The following is a 20976-nucleotide window of genomic DNA, read 5'->3' on the forward strand; positions in this document are numbered from 1 at the left end:
TAGAAGAAATGCAAGAAGCAGATCTCAAAAAATTGGTAAGAACATTAAGAAGTTATCAAAAGCAAATTCTTGAATTACAGAAATCCTTAATGGACAAGATAGATAATCTCACTCGCGAAAATGAAATATTAATGAGGAATCAAAATGAAATGAAACAACTAGAAGAACATGAAAATGTGATAGTGAGGAGAAACCATAATGAAATGAAGAATTCAATTGATCAAATAACAAACACATTAGAGAACCTTAAAAACAGAATGAGTGGAGCAGAAGAGAAAATATTGGACTTAGAAGACAGAGAACAGGAAAATATACAGTCAAACTGAAGCAACGAAGAGGAAATTAGAAATCTAAAAAATATTGTCGGGAATCTTCAGGATACTATTAAAAAACCCAACATTCGGGTAATAGGAGTTCCTGAAGGCATGGAGAGGGAGAAAGGATTAGAAGGCCTTTTTAGTGAGATACTAGCAGAAAATTTCACAGGTTTGGAGAAGGACAGAGACATCCTAGTACAGGAAGCTCATAGAACCCCTAGTAAACACGACCAAAAGAGATCCTCACCACGACACGTTGTAATTAAATTCTCCACAGTGAAACATATAAAGAAAAGATCCTAAAATGTGCAAGAGAGAAACGTCAGATTACTCTCAGAGGATCTCCAATCAGACCCACAGCTGACTTCTCATCAGAAACCCTACAAGCTAGGAGGGAATGGCGAGATATAGCCCAGGTACTAAGAGAGAAAAACTGCCAGCCCAGAATATTATATCCTGCAAAGCTCTCATTTGTGAATGAAGGTGAAATAAAGACCTTTCATAGCAAACAGAAATTGAAAGAATTTGTCGCCACTCATCCAGCCCTGCAAAATATGCTTAAAGATGTGTTACACACAGAAACACAGAAACACGGTCGTCAATATGAAAGAAGGTAAAGGAAGGAAACCTCACAGCAAAAGATCACAGGGAATTCAAAGCATATATTAGAACTTATCTTTGGCAAATGGCAGGGCAAAGTTACCACTTATCAATAGTCACATTGAACATTAATGGCCTGAACTGTCCAGTTAAAAGACACCGATTGGCTGATGGAGTTAAGGAACAAAACCCATCTATTTGCTGCTTACAAGAAACACATCTTTCCAACAAAGATGCATACAGACTGAAAGTGAAAGGCTGGAAAAAGATATACCATGCCAACAGAAATGAAAAAAGAGCGGGCATAGCCATCTTAATATCGGACAACATAAACTTTACCACAAAAACTGTTGAGAGACAAAGAGGGGCACTATATAATGATTAAGGGATCAATTCAACAGGAATATTTAACGATTATCAATATATATGCACCTAATTACAGGGCACCGGTTTATTTAAAAGATTTGTTAAGGGACTTAAAGGGAGACTTAGACTCCAATACAATAGTACTGGGGGACTTCAATACTCCACTCTCAGAAATAGACAGATCAACAGGACAGAAGATCAACAAGGAGACAGTAGATTTAAATGACACTATAGCCCAAACAGGGAAACCTATCAGAAATGGATAGATTCCTGGACACATGCAACCTACCTAAATTGAACCAGGAAGACACAGAAAACCTAAACAGACCCATAACTGAGACAGAAATTGAAACAGTAAGAAAGGCCCTCCCAACAAAGAAAAGCCCAGGACCAGATGGATTCATTGCTGAATTCTACCAGACATTTAAAGAAGAACTAACTCCAATTCTTCTCAAACTATTCAGAACAATAGAAAAAGATGGAATCCTCGCAAATTCTTTCTATGAAGCCAGCATCACCTTAATTCCTAAGCCGGAAAAAGATGCAGCATTGAAAGAGAATTACAGATCAATATCCCTGATGAACATAGATGCAAAAATCTTCAATACAATTCTGGCCAATAGAATGCAACAACACATCAGAAAGATCATCCACCCAGACCAAGTGGGATTTATCCCTGGTATGCAGGGATGGTTCAATGTGCACAAATCAATCAAAGTGATACACCACATTAACAGACTGCAGTAGAAAAACCATATGATTATCTCAATAGACGTTTAGAAAACATCTGATAAAATACAACACCCTTTCATGATGAAAACTCTAAGCAAACTGGGTATGGAAGGAATATTCCTCAATACAATCAAAGCAATCTATGAAAAACCCACAGCCAACATCCTATTGAATGGGGAAAAGTTGGAAGCATTTCCACTGAGATCTGGTACCAGACAGGGATGTCCACTGTCACCACTGCTATTCAATATAGTTCTGGAAGTTTTAGCCAGAGCTATTAGGCACGAAAAAGAAATTAAAGGGATACAAATTGGGAAGGAAGAACTCAAACTATCCCTCTTTGCAGATGATATGATTCTTTATTTAGAGGACCCAAATAACTCTACTAAGAGACTATTGGAACTCATAGAAGAGTTTGTCAATGTAGCAGGATATAAAATCAATGCACAAAAATCAACAGCGTTTGTATACACAGGCAATGCCTGTGGGAATAAGAGAGGGAAGAGATGTGCAATTTGGGACATGCTCAAGCTGACTTGCCCCAAACAATAGAGTTAGAATCATACCAGGGGATTCCAATTCAATCCCATCAAGGTGGCATGTACCAATGCCATCTCACTAGTCCCAGTGATCAATTTCTGTTCACAATTGAGCATAATGATAGGACTAAGAGCCAAAGGGATCACATAAACAAAAATAGTGTCTGCAAATACTAGCTGATAGAATAAAAAAGGGAGAGACTGATCCAACATGGGAAGCGAGACACACAGCAGACTCATAGAATGGCAGATGTCCTAAACAGCACTCTGGCCTCAGAACCAGTCCTTAAGGCATGCGAATCCAGCTGAAAAGCCCATGAGAGTATTTTAGGCGCGGAAAGCCAAGAAAATGACCTAAATGAAAGATCTCCGTGAGTGAGATCCCAGTGGAAAGAACAGGTCATCAGAGAAGGAGGTACCTTTCTCTGAAGGGAGGAGAGAACTTCCACTCTGACTACGACCTTGCCTAAATATGATCAGAGTCGGTGAACTCAAAAGGCTTCCATAGCCTTGGCAACTCATGACAAGAGCCTAGGGTGATTACTGACATCATAAATAAGAGTGTCAATTTGTAAAGTCAACAACAGGAGTCACTGTGCACTTACTCCTCATGTAGGATCTTTGTCCTTAGTGTGCTGTACATTGTGATTTAGTGTTATAACTAGTACTCAAAAAGTATTTTTCACTTTGTGTTTCTATGTGGGTGCAAACTGTTGAAATCTTTACTTAATATATGCTAAACTGATCTTCTGTATATAAAGAGAATTGAAAATGAATCTTGATGTGAATGAAGGGGAGAGGGAGCGGGAAAGGGGAGGGTTGAGGATGGGAGGGAAGTTATGGGGGGGAAGCCATTGTAATCCATAAGCTGTTCTTTGGAAATTTATATTCATTAAATGAAAGTTAAAAAAAAAAAGAAAAAAACAAGCCTTGCTAAATACTATGTGCTGTTGTGGATTGGATACTGAAACGATAAAAGGGCATGAGTAGAAAATTGATGAATTCTAAATAGTCTGAGTTAATATCAATATGTCAATGTTATTTTCAAAATTCTGATACATGGAACATTATGTAAGATGTCAACATTAGGTAAAATCTACAGTACTTCTATAAATCTAAAATTATTACAAAATAAAATCTGTACCTTCATAAGAGTTTACTTACTAGCTAAAGACTGATAATTGAACAGAAACCACCATTACAACAGCATGTTAGAAAATATAAAGCAGGTAAGGGAGATATGAAATGTTCAGGAAGGGCTGTTAAACTGAGACGAAGGTGTAGGTGTTGTGACACCCTGGGTTAAGCCATCACATTCCACATTAGAGGGCCAGGGTTCCAGTGCTAGCTACTCTGTGCTTCTAACCAAGCTTCCTGCAAATGTACCTAGATGGCAACAATGTTGGCTCAAATACTTGGGTCCCTGCCTTACATGGCAGACTGGACTGAGTTTCAAGTTTCTGGATTTGGCTTGGTCAAGCCCCAACTATTGCAGGCATTTGGGGAATGAACCATCAGATGGAGGATCCCTCTTTGTCTGCCTATCTCTCTTTGCTTTTCAAATAAATAAAACAACAAATAAAAAGGATAAAATTTATCTTTCATTAGGAGAGACTTGCATGTCCCAAGAATTATATTGCTAGTTACATGTTAGTTACTATTTTTTTTATCAAAAATACATTAAAATTTATTATTAAAATATTATTAAAATTTAAAATTATAAAAGATTTTTCATTTTTAAAAAGATTTTATTTATTTATTTGAGAGGTAGAGTTACAGACAGCGAGATGGAGAGACAGAGAGAAAGGACTTCCATTCACTAGTTCACTCCCAAATGGCCACAACGGCCGGAACTACGCTGATCCGAAGCCAGGAGCCAGGAGCTTCCTCCCCATCTCCCGTGCAGGTGCAGGGGCCCAAGGACTTGGGCCATCTTCTACTGCTTTCCCAGGCCATGGCAGAGAGCTGGATTGGAATAGGAGCATCTGGGACTAGAACCGGCATCCATATGGGATGCTAGCTCCGCAGGTGGAGGATTAACCCACAGTGCCACGGTGCTGGCCCCAGTGATTTATTTTTTAAAATTATAAATTTTTTAAAATTATATTATGTGGCTCATAACCCAGGAACAGCCAATTCAGATGACATAAGCCTAATTTTGGATATAGAACCCCTAAAAGGCAACTGTGTAGAAGAATTTGTGAAATGGAAAAATGACATCTTCCCTACTAAAATCCAGCAAAATAAAACAGTTATTAACTAGAAGATCTATGCTTGATATGCTAGTATCCACTTTTTGATCATATAAGAAACATAAACAAATATCTATTAAGTGATTGAAGACTCTGAACAAGCAAATGGGCATCTAAGTATGATTGTAGGGAGGTTTTCTGATATATCTGGGTCCCAGTTATAAATTTTATATAATGAAGTTATTTTGAATTGTTTTCAATAAGATATAAAAGGTGAGTAGCACTGTAATCAGTAGAGATAGTTGGAGTTGAATAAACTTAAATACTGAATAAATGAATCACTGAAGCAAATAATCCTTAATTATATTTCTTTTTTTAAGTTTTATTTATTTATTTTTTGACAGGCAGAGTGGACAGTGAGAGAGACAGAAAGAAAGGTCTTCCTTTTGCCATTGGTTCACCCTCCAATGGCTGCTGTGGCCGGAGCGCTGCGGCCGGCGCACTGCGCTGATCCGTAGCCAGGAGCCAGGTGCTTCTCCTGGTCTCCCATGCGGGTGCAGGGCCCAAGCACTTGGGCCATCCTCCACGGCTTTCCCGGGCCACAGCAGAGAGCTGGCCTGGAAGAGGGGCAACCGGGACAGAATCTGGTGCCCCGACCGGGACTAGAACCTGATGTGCTGATGCTGCAAGGTGGAGGATTAGCCTATTGAGCCGCGGCGCCGGCCTAATTATATTTCCACTTACATTTATATTCTCGTTTTGGAGGCCTATTTCTATAATTTTGGCCCTGAATAATTCACTGTTTAATATATCTATTTTATCTCCCTTGAAAGCTGTATACTTACCAGAGACAAGGGCATTTTTATTCTACTTATGTTATCCTTTCATTGTGTTCTACATTCTTACTGTCAATTACCACATCTATGAGTTATCTCAACACTTCAGGGATTTTGTGTTGATTTGGCAAAGAACTAGAGTCAGAGATGTCTGATTTTTCTACTTTCTCTCCTCATCAATCAATCACTTAAAGAAATACATCTAGAGGCAAAACTATGTTATAGAGACAAAGAAAACTGTCATTAGGTACAAAATTGGACAAATATGCACGGTATTTGTAGGCTGATAAAAGGACTTCCTGTGTCCGATAGTATATGCTAAAGAATATGTGTTAAGTATATACTGGGAATACACATATTGCAAAGGACTTTAAATACCAACTGTAATGGTTGAGACTTAGTAGGCCACAGAGTGTTACTGAAGTTCTAAATATACAGTCAAAACATAATGAAAATCACATTAAGGTAATATTATTAATATAACAATATCTTAAGAATGATCAAAGGGAGAGAGACCATATTTTCGTTTCAGGAAGACTGAAGAACCACAACAGCGCAGGGTACCCTTGATCATGATGGCAATGCGGTCACCCAGGATATCAGCTTCATCCATGTACTGGGTGGTCAGTAAGATGGTACGATTGTGTTTATACTGCTGAAGGAGATGCCAGAAGACCCTCCTTGAGGTTGGGTCCATGCCAGATGATGGTTCATCAAATATCAGTACCTAAAGTCAGAAGAAAAATTCCATGGCCACTGATAATTAATGATATGCTACTTGTAGGTTTCCTAATTATTTGAGGAGAACACATTTAAGCTAAGATACAGAAGTTAGAGTAAATTAGAGGGTTTTTAACTCTAGGAAAAAAAAAAAAAGAATCCTAAAATATGTTGTAGCAGCTTGGCTACTGATTATCATTAGCAAGCCTCCTGTTAGCATCAGATCAACTCTTAGGCTACTGCCAGCTGAGTTTTCTAGATCAGCTGGCAGGATCCAATATTAATTGCCTCTCTGCTGTCACACTGTGTGCTCATGCATTCTGTCTCTTTCCCCAATGAATACCTTGGAGCTTCCCATTAGTGCTATAATGATGGACAGTTTGCGCTTCATTCCTCCACTCAGTTCTTGTGGAAATGCATCATGCTTTTCCAGCAGGTTAAAAATAGACAGCATGTGGTCAGTCTCCACAGTACACTTCCTTTGAGGTATTCCTTTTATCTAGAAAGAGGAACCAGAATTTACCTCGTGCATCTGACTTCATTTTCAGAGAGCTCTTAGACCACAACTTTTCTTACCCTTTCCACACAGATATATGAGGTTTCTTGCAACTAAATCTTTAGAAACATTTTATATAAACTTCATTACAACAGTAAAAAATAGTCTTTGGCTAATCCTTTTAATTACATGGTTGTAATTATAAAATTTCCACTACTCATTTTATATAAAACAGGTTAACAATACAAGATTTCCAAATGCAACAATATGTATCAAACTACATATATCTGCAAAGATTACAGCCATTGTGAAGCTTTATCTTAAAAATACTTTCAAGAAGATCGGGCCATCAAAGAAAGAGGTACCTTTCTTTGAAAGGAGGAGAGAACTTCCACTTTGATTATGGCCATGTCTAAATAAGGTCGGAGTCTGTGAACTCAAGAGGCTTCCATAGCCTTGGCAGCTCATGACAAGAGCCTAGGATGATTATTGACATCATAAATAAGAGTGTCAATTGTTAAATCAACAGCAGGAGTCACTGTGCACTTACTCCCCATGTAGGATCTCTGTCCTTAATGTGTTGTACTATGTGCATTAACGTTAAAACTAGTATTCAAACAGTACTTTATACTTTGTGTGTCTGTGTGGGTGCAATATGTTGAAATCTTTACTTAATATATACTAAGTTGACCTACTGTATATAAAGATAATTTAAAAAATGAATCTTAATGAAGAATGGGATGGGAGAAGGAGTAGGAGATGGGATGGTCTGTGGGTGGGAGGGAGGTTATGGGGGGAAAACTGCTATAATCCAAAAGTTGTACTTTCAAAATTTGTATTTATTAAATAAAAGTTAAAAAATACTCTCAGGAAAATAAACATCCTTCTCAGCCATTTTTCTCAGCTTTAAAAATAGGATTAGAAATATACATTTTAATAAAAAGCAAGATGATCAAATACTGATTACTCGGTTATATCATAAAACTTAATAATCTGTACACAAGTGCACATTAGATAAATCTGCAAATTATCCGTATAAAACCACAGTACTTTCTTCAGAGGACCGTGTCTGGTGACAGTGAACTCTACTGGGTAAGTAAGGAGGTAATTTCCTGCACAGTTTAGGCCAACTGTCCAGTCACAGGACATTCTGTAATGCTTCTGCAGAGAGGCAGATGGGGCATCGGGAGCAACAGGCGAGCAGCAGCCTCCCCAGGACAGCTCCAGCGGGACACAACAAGGAAGGCACAAAGCAGTATAAGGTTGTTCCTGATGTGTACTGCTTTTCAAAGCACAATCATAATTTCTTAGAAAAATATATGAGAGCAAGTGGTGGCGATATTTCTAGAATACACAGCAACTGAGTGCACTGCCCATTTGTTAAGATGGGCGGTTCAGGCAAAGGGAAGGTTCCAGGAGCCTCGGGGACGCTGGGGCCACACGTGACCCCATTCACCTTGAGAAACCCTGGGGACTCCACCCTTGCTTGAGGCCCAAAAGGTAGAACAGCCCCCCCCCCCTCAGGGAGGGGTGAGCAGGCAGGGGAAAGGAGCGGGGAGAGGGGGATGCTGAGGCCTTCTGGGGAGTGGACGAGCAGGGGCCGCCAGGGACCAGCCACACTGCACCAGGGGAGCTCCCCGCTGGCCCCTCCTCAGGAGAGCTTTTGCACAAGGGCCTGCAAGCGCTGGCGCTGCACGACAAAGACCTGGGAGCCCAGCTCTGCAGACACCCTTCCCTTGGACTGTCCCTGGCCTAGAAAACTTGAGTTCCCCAAAGCTTTAAGGGCACCGAAACAGACTCAGCTGATTTAATCCATTGCAAAGGGTCGCGGGCACTTGCGGGGCCAGCTAAGGCTCTTACAGCAATCCCTCCATTTAACAGGCACGACAAAGGCTGCACGTGAGAATCCCAGAAGCTTCAGGGTGTTCCAGGGTTTCCCCTGGGCGAGGGAGGGTCTGCTCTTCTATGCAGCAGGAAGACCATTCCAGTGCTCAGATCTGGAGCCTTCCTGGACTCCAACCACGGCCCAGTGAAAAGTGTGACTGCCACTGTGTGATCATCCATGCCTGCATTTCTGTGTAAAAGTTTCTAAATTTTTAAAAATATCTTATAAAGACAATTGGAGCTCACCAATACAGGAAGGAAAGCAAGCACATTTCTGGCTTCCAGATATAATGGAGTAAATACACGTACCTTTTCATCTACTATTGAATTCAATTACTAAACATAGAGAAAACTCTGAAAAGTTAAATATTAGCAGTTGGGGCAGGTTGAACACAAGAATTAAGGTATCATTGAAACAGTGGTGAATTTATTATTTTCCCCTGTACAGACTATAACCTGCAACCAAAGTAATCCAAAACCCAGAAGTGAGTACTGTAGTCCAAATAGCGAGATTAAGAAGAAACGCTCTCATTCTGGATTTAGAGAGAGTTGTGGGCAATCATTTTTTCCCCTCTGTTCTGTGCCTCAGTTCATGGAATTGTTGTGACAAGGATGGTGAGAAGAACAGATAAGAATGGGAGTCTTGCAAAACTAAAACTCCAAGGACATGAATCTTCTCAGTTCAGTGGAGATGTGGCTGTAGTAGGGAAGGACCAGATCTCATTGTTTTTTACCATTTGTGAATGGAGGCCTGAGAAAGTAATCTTGAGAAACCAGAAAGTACTGGGAAGATAACAGGAGATAAGCAGCAAAGTAATATTATAGACTTGCTTATGAATTCATGTGCTCACTCCAGTACTTGTATATATCCTAATTAGTAATTCCATACTTTAAAACAGTACAAATGACTACACACTTGCCTAGGTGCAAGACTGACTGATGAATATTATACACATGGGAAAGACTGAAACAGCACTGCAAAGACTTTGAAAAGATATAAATAAGAAGTAGAGTTTCATAATGTATTGTTCAAAATATTCAGATAGGGGCTGGTGCTGTGGCGTATCGGGTAAAGCTGCTGCCTGCAGTGCCAATATCCCATATGGGCACCAGTCCTGGCTGCTTCACTTTTGATCTGCTATGGCCTGGGAAAGCAGTAGACGATGGCCCAAGTCCTTGGGTCCCTGAACCTGCCTGGGAGACCAAGACCAAGCTCCTGACTTCGCACTGGTGCAGCTATGACTGTTGCAGCCATCTGGGGGAGTGAACCAGGGGATGGAAGACCCCCATCCCCTCTCTGCCTCAGCCTCTCTGTAACTCTATCTTTCAAATAAAATAAATAAATCTTTTATAAAAAACCCAAAATATTCAGAATAAAACCCAAAGTTGCTTAGCAGACAAAGAAATCATAAAAATTCAATACATATAGGAAAAGACAAAGAACAGACATCAATCGCAATGGTTACAGATTCTGGAATTAAATGCCAAAGACCTGAATACAGATTTATTATTAAAATGCTTGAACAAGGTTTGCCACTATTGTACAATAGGTTAAGCCATTGCCTGCGGTGCCAGCACCCCATATGCATGCAGATTCAAGACCCAGCTGCTCTACTTCCAACCCAACTCCCTGCTAATGTACCTGGGAAGGCAGTGTAAGATAGCCCAAGTGTTTGGGCCTCTGCCAACCATGTGGGAGATCCAAATGGAGTTCCAGGCTCCTGGCTTTGACCTTACTTCAGCTGTTTTGGCCATTTGTGGAATGAACCAGCAGATGGAAGATGTCTCTCTCTTTTTCCTGGCTCTCTCCCTAATTCTGCCTTTCAAATAAGTGTTTTAAAAAATGACTTAATGAGTATCTGAAGACAGATATTAGCAAATAAAGTACTATATAAATGAAATAAAAAAACAAATGGGAACTTTAGAACTAAAAAAACCAAAATAAAAGTACGTTTGTTTTTTCTTAAAATATTTTATTTTTATTTATTTGAGAGGTAATTACAGAGAAAGGGAGAGACAGAGAGAAAGGTCCATACTACGAAAATCATTTACAGGGGCCAGCGCTGTGGTGCAGCAGGTAAAGCTGCCACCTGCAGTGCTGGCATCCCATTTGGGCGCCATTTCAAATCCTGGACGTTCCACTTTGGATCCAGCTCCCTGCTGATGGCCTGGGAAAGTAGTGCAAAATGGCCCAAGGGTTTGGGCTCCTGCACCCACGTGGGAGACCTGGAAGAAGCTCCTGGCTTCAGATCAGCACAGCTTGGGCCATTGCAGCCATCTGGGGAGTGAACCAGAAGATGGAAGACCTCTCTGCCTCTCCCTCTCTGTAACTCTACCTTTCAAATAAATAAATAAATCTTAAAGAAAGCAATTTACAGATTCAATGTGATCCCCATCAAAATACCAATGACATTCTTCCCTTTCTAGAAAAAATGATGCTGAAATTCATATGGAAACACAGGAGATCTCAAATAGCTAAAGCAATTTTATACAACAAAAACGAAGCCAGAGGCATCACAATACCTGATTTTAAGACACACTACAGGGAATTATAATCAAAACAGCCTGGTACTGGCACAAAAACAGACTTGTAGACCAATGGAACAGAACAAAAACTCCAGAAATCAATCCATGCATATACAACCAACTCATCTTTGACAAAGGAGCTAAAATCAATCCCTGGAGCAAGGATAGTCTCTTCAACAAATGATTCTGGGAAAACTGGATCTCCACATGCATAAAAATGAAGCAAGACTCCTAACCTACGCTTCACATGAAAATTCACTCAATATGGATAAAAGATGTAAATTTATGACCTGATACCATCAAATTACTAGAGAACATTGGGGGAAACTCTGCAAGAGATTAGCATAGGCAAAGACTTCTTGGAAAAGATCCCTGAAGCACAGGTAATGAAAGCCAAAATTGAGAAATGAGATTACTTTAAGCTGAGAAGCTTCTGTACTGCAAAAGGAACATTTAGCAAAGTGAAGAGGTAACTTACAGAATGAGAGAAATTTTTTGTAAACTATGTAACTGATACAGAATTAATATCCAGAATCTATAAAGAGCTCAAGAAACTCAACAACTACAAAACAAACAATCCAGTTAAGAAATGGGCAACACCAGCCAATCAAATTAATTAACCACTCCCCTTTGGAAGTGGGTTAAAAGCCTGGGACACGTTGTGTCCAGCCTTCTCTTCTTTGCCCTGGCCTCAAGTGAGGAGTGGGATGGCTGTAGCCCTGTGCCCACAGGGCGTGAGGCCTTTGGGCCACATTCCCTAGGCTTCCTGGCCTAGATGCTCCTCCATGTGGCTGGTTCCTGGTGCTCGGTATGAACCCAGATTTACCTGTCTCTCTCTCTCCTTTTTTTTTTTTTGACAGGCAGAGTTAGACAGTGAGAGAGAAAGAGAGAGACAGAGAGAAAGGTCTTCCTTTTTCTGTTGGTTCACCCCCCAAATGGCTGCTACGGCTGGCGTGCTGCGCCGATCCGAAGCCAGGAGCCAGGTGCTTCCTCCTGGTCTCCCACGCAGGTGCAGGGCCCACGCACTTGGGCCATCCTCCACGGCCTTCCTGGGCCACATCAGAGAGCTGGACTGGAAGAGGAGCAACTGGGACAGAATCCGGCACCCCAACCGGGACTAGAACCCGGGGTGCCAGAGCTGCAGGCAGAGGATTAGCCAAGTGAGCCATGGCGCTGGCCTACCTCTCTCTCTTAAATAAAGCTCTTACTCTCCTATGCATCTTTCTCACTAAATAAAAGCATAAAATGTTAAAAAAAAAAAAGAAATGGGAAAAAGACTTGAACAGCTCCTCCCTCCCTCCCTCCCTCCCTCCCTCCCTCCCTCCCTCCCTCCTTCCTTCCTTCCTTCCTTCCTTCCTTCCTTCGACAGGCAGAATGGACAGTGAGAGAGAGACAGAGAGAAAGGTCTTCCTTTGCCATTGGTTCACCCTCCAATGGCCGCCGTGCCCGGCGTGCTGCGGCCGGCTCATCACGTTGATCTGAAACCAGGAGCCAGGTGCTTCTCCTGGTCTCCCATGTGGGTGCAGGGCCCAAGGACTTGGGCCATCCTCCACTGCACTCCTGGGCCATAGCAGAGAGCTGGCCTGGAAGAGGGGCAACCGGGACAGAATCCGGCGCCCCGACCGGGATTAGAACCTGGTGTGCCGGCACTGCAGGCGGAGGATTAGCCTATTGAGCCACGGCACCGTGAATAGCCATTTTTCTACAAAGGAAGTCCAAATGCCCAAAGACACATGAGAAATTGCTCAGGATTACTAGCCATCAGGAAAATGCAAATTAAAACCACAATGAGGTTTAACCTCACCCCAGTTAGAATGGCTCCCATACAGGAATCAACAAACAAAATAAATGCTGGCAAGGATGTGGGGAAAAAGGTACTCTAATCTACTGTTGGTGGAAATGTAAACTGGTGCAACCACTGTGGAAGACAGTATGGAGATACCTCAGAAATCTGAATATAGATCTTTTTTTTCTAAGATTTATTTATTTATTTGAAAGAGTGAGAAGAGGTAGAGAGAGACACACACACACACACACACACACAGAGTCTTCCATCTGATGGTTCACTCTCCAATTGGCTGCAATGGCAGGAGCTGCGCTGATCTAGAGCCAGTAGCCAGGAGCCAGGAGTTTCCTCTGGGTCTCCTACATGGGTGCAGGGGCCCAAGGACTTGGGCCATTTTCTACTGCTTTCCCAGGCCTCAGCAGAGAGATGGATCAAAAGTGGAGCAGCTGGGTCTTGAACCAGCGCCCATATGGGATGCAGGTGCTTCAGGCCAGGGTGTTAGCCCATCGTGCCACAGTGCCAGCCCCAAAACTGAATTTGGTTGAATATAGATCTACCATTTGCCCCATCCATCCCACTCCTGGGAATTTATCGAAATAAAATGAAATCAGCAGATAAAAGAGTTCTCTCTACCTCCATTGTTATTGCAGTTCAGTTCACAATAGCTAAGATATGGAATCAACCCAGATGTCCACCAGCTGAAGACTGGATGAAGAAATCATGGTATATATACACTATGGAATACTACACAGTAGTAAAAATGAAATCCTGTCTTTTGCAACAAAATAGATGCAACTGGAAAACATTATACTTAATGAAATGTCAGTGCCAAAAAGACAAATACTATATGTTCTTCCTGATCTGTGGTACTAATAGAGTACCTAAAAGGTAATCTGTAGGAATCAAATTGACATTTTGAGATTTGATGATTGTTTACAGTCTTTGTCTCAACTGTTGAGGAATAACATTTTTTTCCTTTATACTACTTTTTGAATTCTTTACTTAGTGTTGAGTTAATCTTATGTGTAGAAAGCTAACTGAAAATAGATGTTTATAAGAATTAAGAATGAGGGGGGGTGGCTGGTGCTGTGGTATAGCAGGTAAAGCCATCACCTGCAGTGCTGGTATCACGTATGGGTGCCAGTTTGAGTCCTGGCTTCTCTACTTCTGATCCAGCTCTCTGCTATGGCCTGGGAAAGTAGACGATGGCCAGCCCAAGTCCTTGGGCCCCTGCATCCACATGGGAGACTCAGAGGAAGCTCCAAGCTCCTGGCTTCAGATTGGCGCAGCTCTGGCCATTGCGGCTATCTGGGAAGTGAACAATGGATGCAAGAACCCCCCCTCCCCACTTCTCTCTCTCTCTGTCTGCCTCTCTGTAACTCTGCCTTTGAAATCAATCAATCAATCTTTTTTTAAAAAGTACATTGTTATAAAAAAAAATAAGAGTTGGAATAGGAGAGGGAGGAGGAAGAAGGGTGGGATCATGGGCAGGAAAGAGGGTAGGGTAGAAGTACTGCTATGTTCCTGAATCTGTATATAGGAAATACATAAAATTTGTATAGCTTAAATAAAAATTTTTAAAAAGTATATAGAAAAAGAAACATAATGATGTAGAAGGTGTACCTTGCAAGTCATAAAGTCTAAATTTTGAATTTAGACTCTGTAAACTCATTCAAATAAATTTACTTTTCTCCAAAAAAAAGAGCAATCAACAGCTGAAGGAAAATGTGATGTAATATTTACAGTTTCACTCATTTGATCAAGAAAATGATAAAACAAGCTACAGATTAGGAAAGGTATTTGCAAGACACATGTTCAACAAAGGATACATATCCAGAACACACGAAGAATTCTAAAAGACTAAAAAGTGAGAGAACAAATAACTCAAATGAAAGATGGACAAAGTGGGTCTGGCCCTGTGGCAAAGTGGGTAAAGCTGCTGCCCGCAATGCCAGCATCCCATATGGGCACCGGTTTGAGTCTGGCTGCTCCACTTCTGATCCATCTCTCTGCTAATGCACCTGGGAAAGCAGCAGAAGATGGCCCAAGTCCTTGGGCCCCTGCACCCGCAAGGGAGACCTGGAAGAAGCTCCTGGTTCCTGGCTTCAGATCAGCGCAGCTCTGGATGTTGTGGCCATCTAGGGAGTGAACCAGCAGATGGAGGACACCTCTGTCTGTCTGTCTTTCTGTCTCTCTGCCTCTGCCTCTGCTTCTCTGTAACTCTGCCTTTCAAGACTGAACACCAAAAAGGAAACCTCCTGAAGTGAAATGGACACTATGGGAAACGGTGACTTGATCAGCATAGCCCTGACTGTTAATGAACAACTTAATACATTATCCCTCTTAGTAGTTTTTTGTCTGTTCTACATAATATGACTGGTTTAATTCTGTAATTAATACACAGTTATTCTTAAGTGTTAAAAATTAACTGAAATGTGATCCCTGTTAAACATAAGAGTGGGAATAAGAGAGGGAAGAGATGTATAATTTGGGACATGCTCAAGCTGACTTGCCCCAAATGGTAGCGTTAAAAACATACCAGGGGATTCCAATTCAATCCCATCAAGGTGGCATGTACCAATGCCATCTCACTATTCCAAGTGATCAATTTCAGTTCACAATTGATCATAATGAAAGGACTAAGAGTCAAAGGGAGCACATAAACAAGTCTAGTACCTGCTAACACTAACCGATGGAATAAATAAAGGGGAGAGTGATCCAACATGGGAAGTGAGATACTCAGCAGACTCATAGAATGGCAGATGTCCTAAACAGCACTCTGGCCTCAGAATCAGCCCTAAAGGCATTCGGATCCAGCTGAAAAGCCCATGAGAGTATTTCAGGCATGGAAAGCCAAGACACTCTGGCAAAAGATCTCTGTGAGTGAGATCCCAGTGGCAAGAACAGGTCTTCAAAGAAGGAGGTACCTTTCTCTGAAGGGAGGAGAGAACCTCCACTTTGACTATGACCTTGTCTAAACAAGATAAGAATCGGAGAACTCAGAGGGCTTCCATAGCCTTGGAAACTCATGACTGGAGCATAGGGAGATTACTGATGCCATAGACAGGAGTGCCAATTGGTAAAGTCAACAACAGGAGTCACTGTGCACTTACTCCTCATGTAGGATCTCTGTCCTTAATGTGCTGTGTATTGAGATGTAATGCTATAACGAGTACCCAACCAATATATTTCACTTTGTGTTTCTATGGGGGTGCAAACTGTTGAAATCTTTACTTAATGTATACTAAACTGATCCTCTGTAAAAAAAAAAAAAGAAAAAGAAATTATCAACTCCCAACTTGACTCTCACTGGGATTAAACATGACAATAGGTCTGATCTGATATCATCATTTAAAAAAATCATCTATTATTTTTCACTTTATGTTTCTGTGTGGGAGCAAACTGTTGAAATCCTTACTTAATGTAAACTAAGCTGATCTTCTGTATATTAAGATAATCGAAAATGAATCTTGATGTGAATGGAAGGGGAGAGGGAGTGGGAAAGGGGAGGGTAGTGGGTGGGAGGGACGGTAAGTGGGGGAAGCCATTGTAATCCATAAGTCGTACTTTGGAAATTTATATTCATTAAATAAAAGTTAAAAAAAAAGAATTCAGTAAAAAAAAATAAAAAAAGAAAAAAAAGATGGACAAAAGACCTGATTAAATACTGCATGAAAGAGGCTACAGAGATAGCCAATCAGCAAACATAAGATGTTGAACATCATTACCCAATCATAAAATGCACATTAAAGTCACAATTAAAAACCAGTATACACTTATTAAAACCTGAAATGCAAATTAAAAGCACAACTAAATACCACTATATACTTATTAAAACACTTTTTTAAAAGTATTGACAATCCCAAACACTGGCTAGAATGTGTAGCAATTGGTATCCTCATACATTGCTGCTGGGAATTGCAAACCAATATGGCTACTCTGGAAAACAGTGTCAGTTTCTTAAAAACAAATGCATACATGATCAAGTAATCCTACTCTGAGAGCAAAAAAACTTGTTTCACATTTAAATAAAAACATGTGCACAAAATTCAGGGAAGCTTTATCCAAAATCTTCAAAAATTTAAAACAATCCAAATGTCCCTTACATTGGTGTATCTTGGTATATCCAAACATGAAATACTACTTACCAATTAAGAGGAACAAACTATCCATGCACACAGCAGCATGGATGAATTTCAAAGGCAGTTGTTCACTGAAAGAAGCCAATCTCAAGATGTTACAGACTCCATGATTCCATTCTATGATATTCTCAAAAACACAAAGCTATAGTGATGAAGAATAGACCAGTGGATATAAGAGGGAAGAGGGATAACAACAAAAAATAGTATGAGGGGGTGCTTGGAATAATGAAACTGTTCTGTTTCCTGATTGCAGTGTTGGTTAAATGTGTTAAAATTTACAGATCTGTATACATATTAAAAGGTAAAATGTCAAATTTACTGTATAATTTTATAAAATATATCTCAGACTCACCACAGAGTAGAAAAAAAGATGTTCGGATACTGTCAAGTCATCAAAAAACAAGTCATGCTGTGGACAGAAGCCCAAGTTTTTTCGAATCTCGATTATGTTACTTGAAATGTCATAGCCATCAATATAGGCCTTCCCTTTGGTAGGAGGAAAACGACCTACGATTAAGCAAAATACATGAAGCTAAACTTTGGTAAGGTAATACTTTAGTGTATGTGCTGCCAAAGTGAGCACTTGGTAAGGGAATATAACACATTGCAAAATTAGCACCTCAGATTCAGTCCACTTATGGATTACTCAAAAGAATGAGTACTATCTCAGGCAAATAATAGCTCAGAAAATATCAACCATTACATTACATTAGGGTTGAAGGACTGGCTATCTTTTAATTTTCTTTTTTCCTTTCCACTTTTATACTTTCTACAGTAAGTATGGAATATATTGGTAATAAAAATTTAAATAGTTTACTACATTCTAAATGTCAGAAGCAATTAGATAGTTACTTGTGAATTATATTAGGCTCTGTCACAAATGCTATGAAAAACATAAATATTAGGAATATATGATGTTTGTCTTCAATAAATATAAATATTAATAATATATTTATGTACTACTACTAGTGGTAACCAGTCTGTTTTTCATAAGACAATATCTGGTTATATGTAGATAAGAACTATAAAGCCTTTTAAACTCTTTGATTATTTAAAAGTACATATTCTTAAAATATATTTTTGAGGACTAAGAGTCAAAGGAAGCACATAAACAAGTCTAGTACCTGCTAATACTAACCAATAGAATAAAAAAAGGGGAGAGTGATCCAACATGGGAAGCGAGATACTCAGCAGACTCATAGAATGGCAGAGGTCCTAAACAGCACTCTGGCCTCAGAATCAGCCCTAAAGGCATTCCGATTTGGCTGAAAAGCCCATGAGAGTATTTCAGGCATGGAAAGCCAAGACGCTCTGGCAAAAAAAAAAAAAAAAAAAGAAAGAAAGAAAGAGAGAAAGAAAAAGAAAAAATAAAACAAAGGAGGTCACCATGGCGGCGGCCTTGGCTCGGCTCGGGCTCCGTGCGGTGAAGGAGGTCCGTGTTCAGTTCTGCCCCTTCGAACAGAACGTGGAGTCGACGAGGAGACGGGCATCGCCTGATCATGCGCGGCGCCCACCTCACCGCGCAGGAGATGCTCACTGCCTTCGCCTCCCACATCCAGGCCAGGGGTGCGGCGGGGGTCGGCGGGGACAAGCCAGGCACTGAGAGTGGGCGCTGACCGCGCAGGAGCGACCAAGCTGATTTTAGCCTGGCACTAGGACACTGCTCCAAGAAGAGCTTGACTTAACTATTCAAATCACTATCTGGAGCGTCAGGAAAAAAAAAAAAACAAAACAAAAAAAAACAGACCCCCATGACTGCGGTGTTTCTGGAGCAAGACCAAAGCGGGAAAGGGTCTGATGGAACTTCTGCGTATTTCATTTTCTTCATCCAGTGCTTAATCCTTTTGAATTTGGCTTCTCCCTTCACGCACTCAAGGGACCTCTTACTGTTAGTCAACAAACCCGGTGCTGTTTGTTCGTCCTTGTATTTCTAGGTCAGTTGCATCTGAGCTGTCTCTCCTCTTGAGACTTTTTTGTTTTATAACCATAAAGGTGTTTTAGCCTCAAAAAAAAAAAAAAAAAAAAAAAAAGAAAAAATAAAACAAAAAAAACCCCAAAAACCTAAATGAAAGATCTCTGTGAGTGAGATCCCAGTGGCAAGAACAGGTCTTCAAAGAAGGAGGTACCTTTCTCTGAAGGGAGGAGAGAACCTCCACTTTGACTATGACCTTGTCTAAACAAGGTAAGAGTCGGAGAACTCAAGGGGCTTCCATAGCCTTGGAAACTCATGACTGGAGCATGGGGAGATTACTGAGGCCATAAACAAGAATGTCAATTTGTAAAGTCAACAACAGGAGTCACTGTGCACTTACTCCTCATGTAGGATCTCTGTCCTTAGCATGCTGTACATTGAGACTTAATGCTATAACGAGTACTCAAACAGTATATTTCACTTTGTGTTTCTATGGGGGTGCAAACTGTTGAAATCTTTACTTAATGTATACTAAACTGATCTTCTGTAAGAAAAAAAAGAAGAAATTATCAATTCCCAACTTGACTCTCACTGGGATTAAACATGACAATAGGTCTGATCTGATTTCATCATCATTTAAAAAAAATCATCTATTATTTTTCACTTTATGTTTGTGTGGGAGCAAACTGTTGAAATCTTTACTTAATGTATGCTAAACTGATCTTCTGTATATAAAGAGAATCGAAAATGAATCTTGATGTGAATGGAAGGGGAGAGGGAGTGGGAAAGGGGAGGGTTGTGAGTGGGAGGGACGTTATGGGGGGGAAGCCATTGTAATCCATAAGCCATACTTTGGAAATTTATATTCATTAAATAAAAGTTAAAAAATATATATTTTTGAAAAGTACACTTAAGAAAAAAATCTAAATTAAACTTAACTAGCCATTACATAAATTGTATAAGTTAGTAAGTAGTAAAACCATTGTTCCTCAATAGTATAGGCAAGGGCTATAAATAATAATCAAATCTCAAAATGTCAATTTTGCTCATATATATTACATTTTTTTGCACTCTGTATATTAGTTACCATAAACCAGGGAAAACACACGATATATGATATTTATTATTATTTTTAACAGTTTATTTATTTGAAAGGTAGAGTTTTTTTTTTTTTTATCTTTTATTTAATGAATATAAATTTCCAAAGTACGACTCATGGGTTACAATGGCTTCCCCCCCCATACCGTCCCTCCCACCAACAACCCTCCCCTTTCCCACTCCCTCTCCCCTTCCATTCACATCAAGATTCATTTTCGATTATCTTAATATACAGAAGATCAGCTTAGTATATGAAAGGTAGAGTTTTTATATATATGTGTGTATACACACACACACACACACAGAAACACGGTGGGGGTGGAGAGAGAGAGAGAGAGACATACAGACATCTTCCATCTGCTGGTTCATGCCCCAAATGGTCACAACAGGTGGAACTGGACAATCCGAAGCCAGGAGCCAGGAGATTCTTCTGGGTCTCCCATGTAGGTGCAGGGGTCCAAGAACTTGGGTCATCTTCTGTTGCTTTCCCAGAAGCATTAGCATGAAGCTGGATCAGAAGTGGAGCGCCCATATGGGATGCTGGAGCCATAGGCAGTGGTTTTACCAGCTACGCCACAGGGCCATCTGTGATATTTACTTGAAACAAGGCAGAGTTTTTGTACTCTGCATATGAGTTACCACAAGTCAGGGAAAACATGTGATATTTATTTATTTGAAAGGAAGAGTTACAAAGAGAGAGACAAAGAGCTTCCATTTGCTGGTTTACTCCCCAAGTGGCTACAATAGCTAGGGCTAGGCCAGGCAGAATCCAGGAGCCTGGAACTCCATTCAGGTCTCCCATGTGGGTGCAGAGGTCCAAAGTTGTTTTA

General features: G+C 40.5%; 1 protein-coding gene and 1 pseudogene across 1 annotated transcript in view; one reads left to right on the plus strand and one right to left on the minus strand.

The window, feature by feature from the left end:
• Positions 1-20976, minus strand: part of LOC100353262 (phospholipid-transporting ATPase ABCA3) — a 219121-nt gene that overhangs the window by 83732 nt on the left and 114413 nt on the right. The window contains exons 13-15 of the mRNA XM_089321567.1: positions 17489-17643; positions 6646-6801; positions 6099-6309 (exon numbers count right to left, since the gene is read on the minus strand). Coding sequence (XP_089177693.1) covers positions 6099-6309; positions 6646-6801; positions 17489-17643 — 522 coding nt within the window. The remainder of the gene's footprint in view (positions 1-6098; positions 6310-6645; positions 6802-17488; positions 17644-20976) is intronic.
• Positions 18514-19166, plus strand: LOC149120597 (large ribosomal subunit protein mL53 pseudogene; annotated as a pseudogene).

This window comes from Oryctolagus cuniculus, chromosome 19 (genome assembly GCF_051225735.1).
Source record: "Oryctolagus cuniculus isolate XC-2025 breed Fujian yellow rabbit chromosome 19, ASM5122573v1, whole genome shotgun sequence".
NCBI classification, from domain to species: Eukaryota; Metazoa; Chordata; class Mammalia; order Lagomorpha; family Leporidae; genus Oryctolagus; species Oryctolagus cuniculus.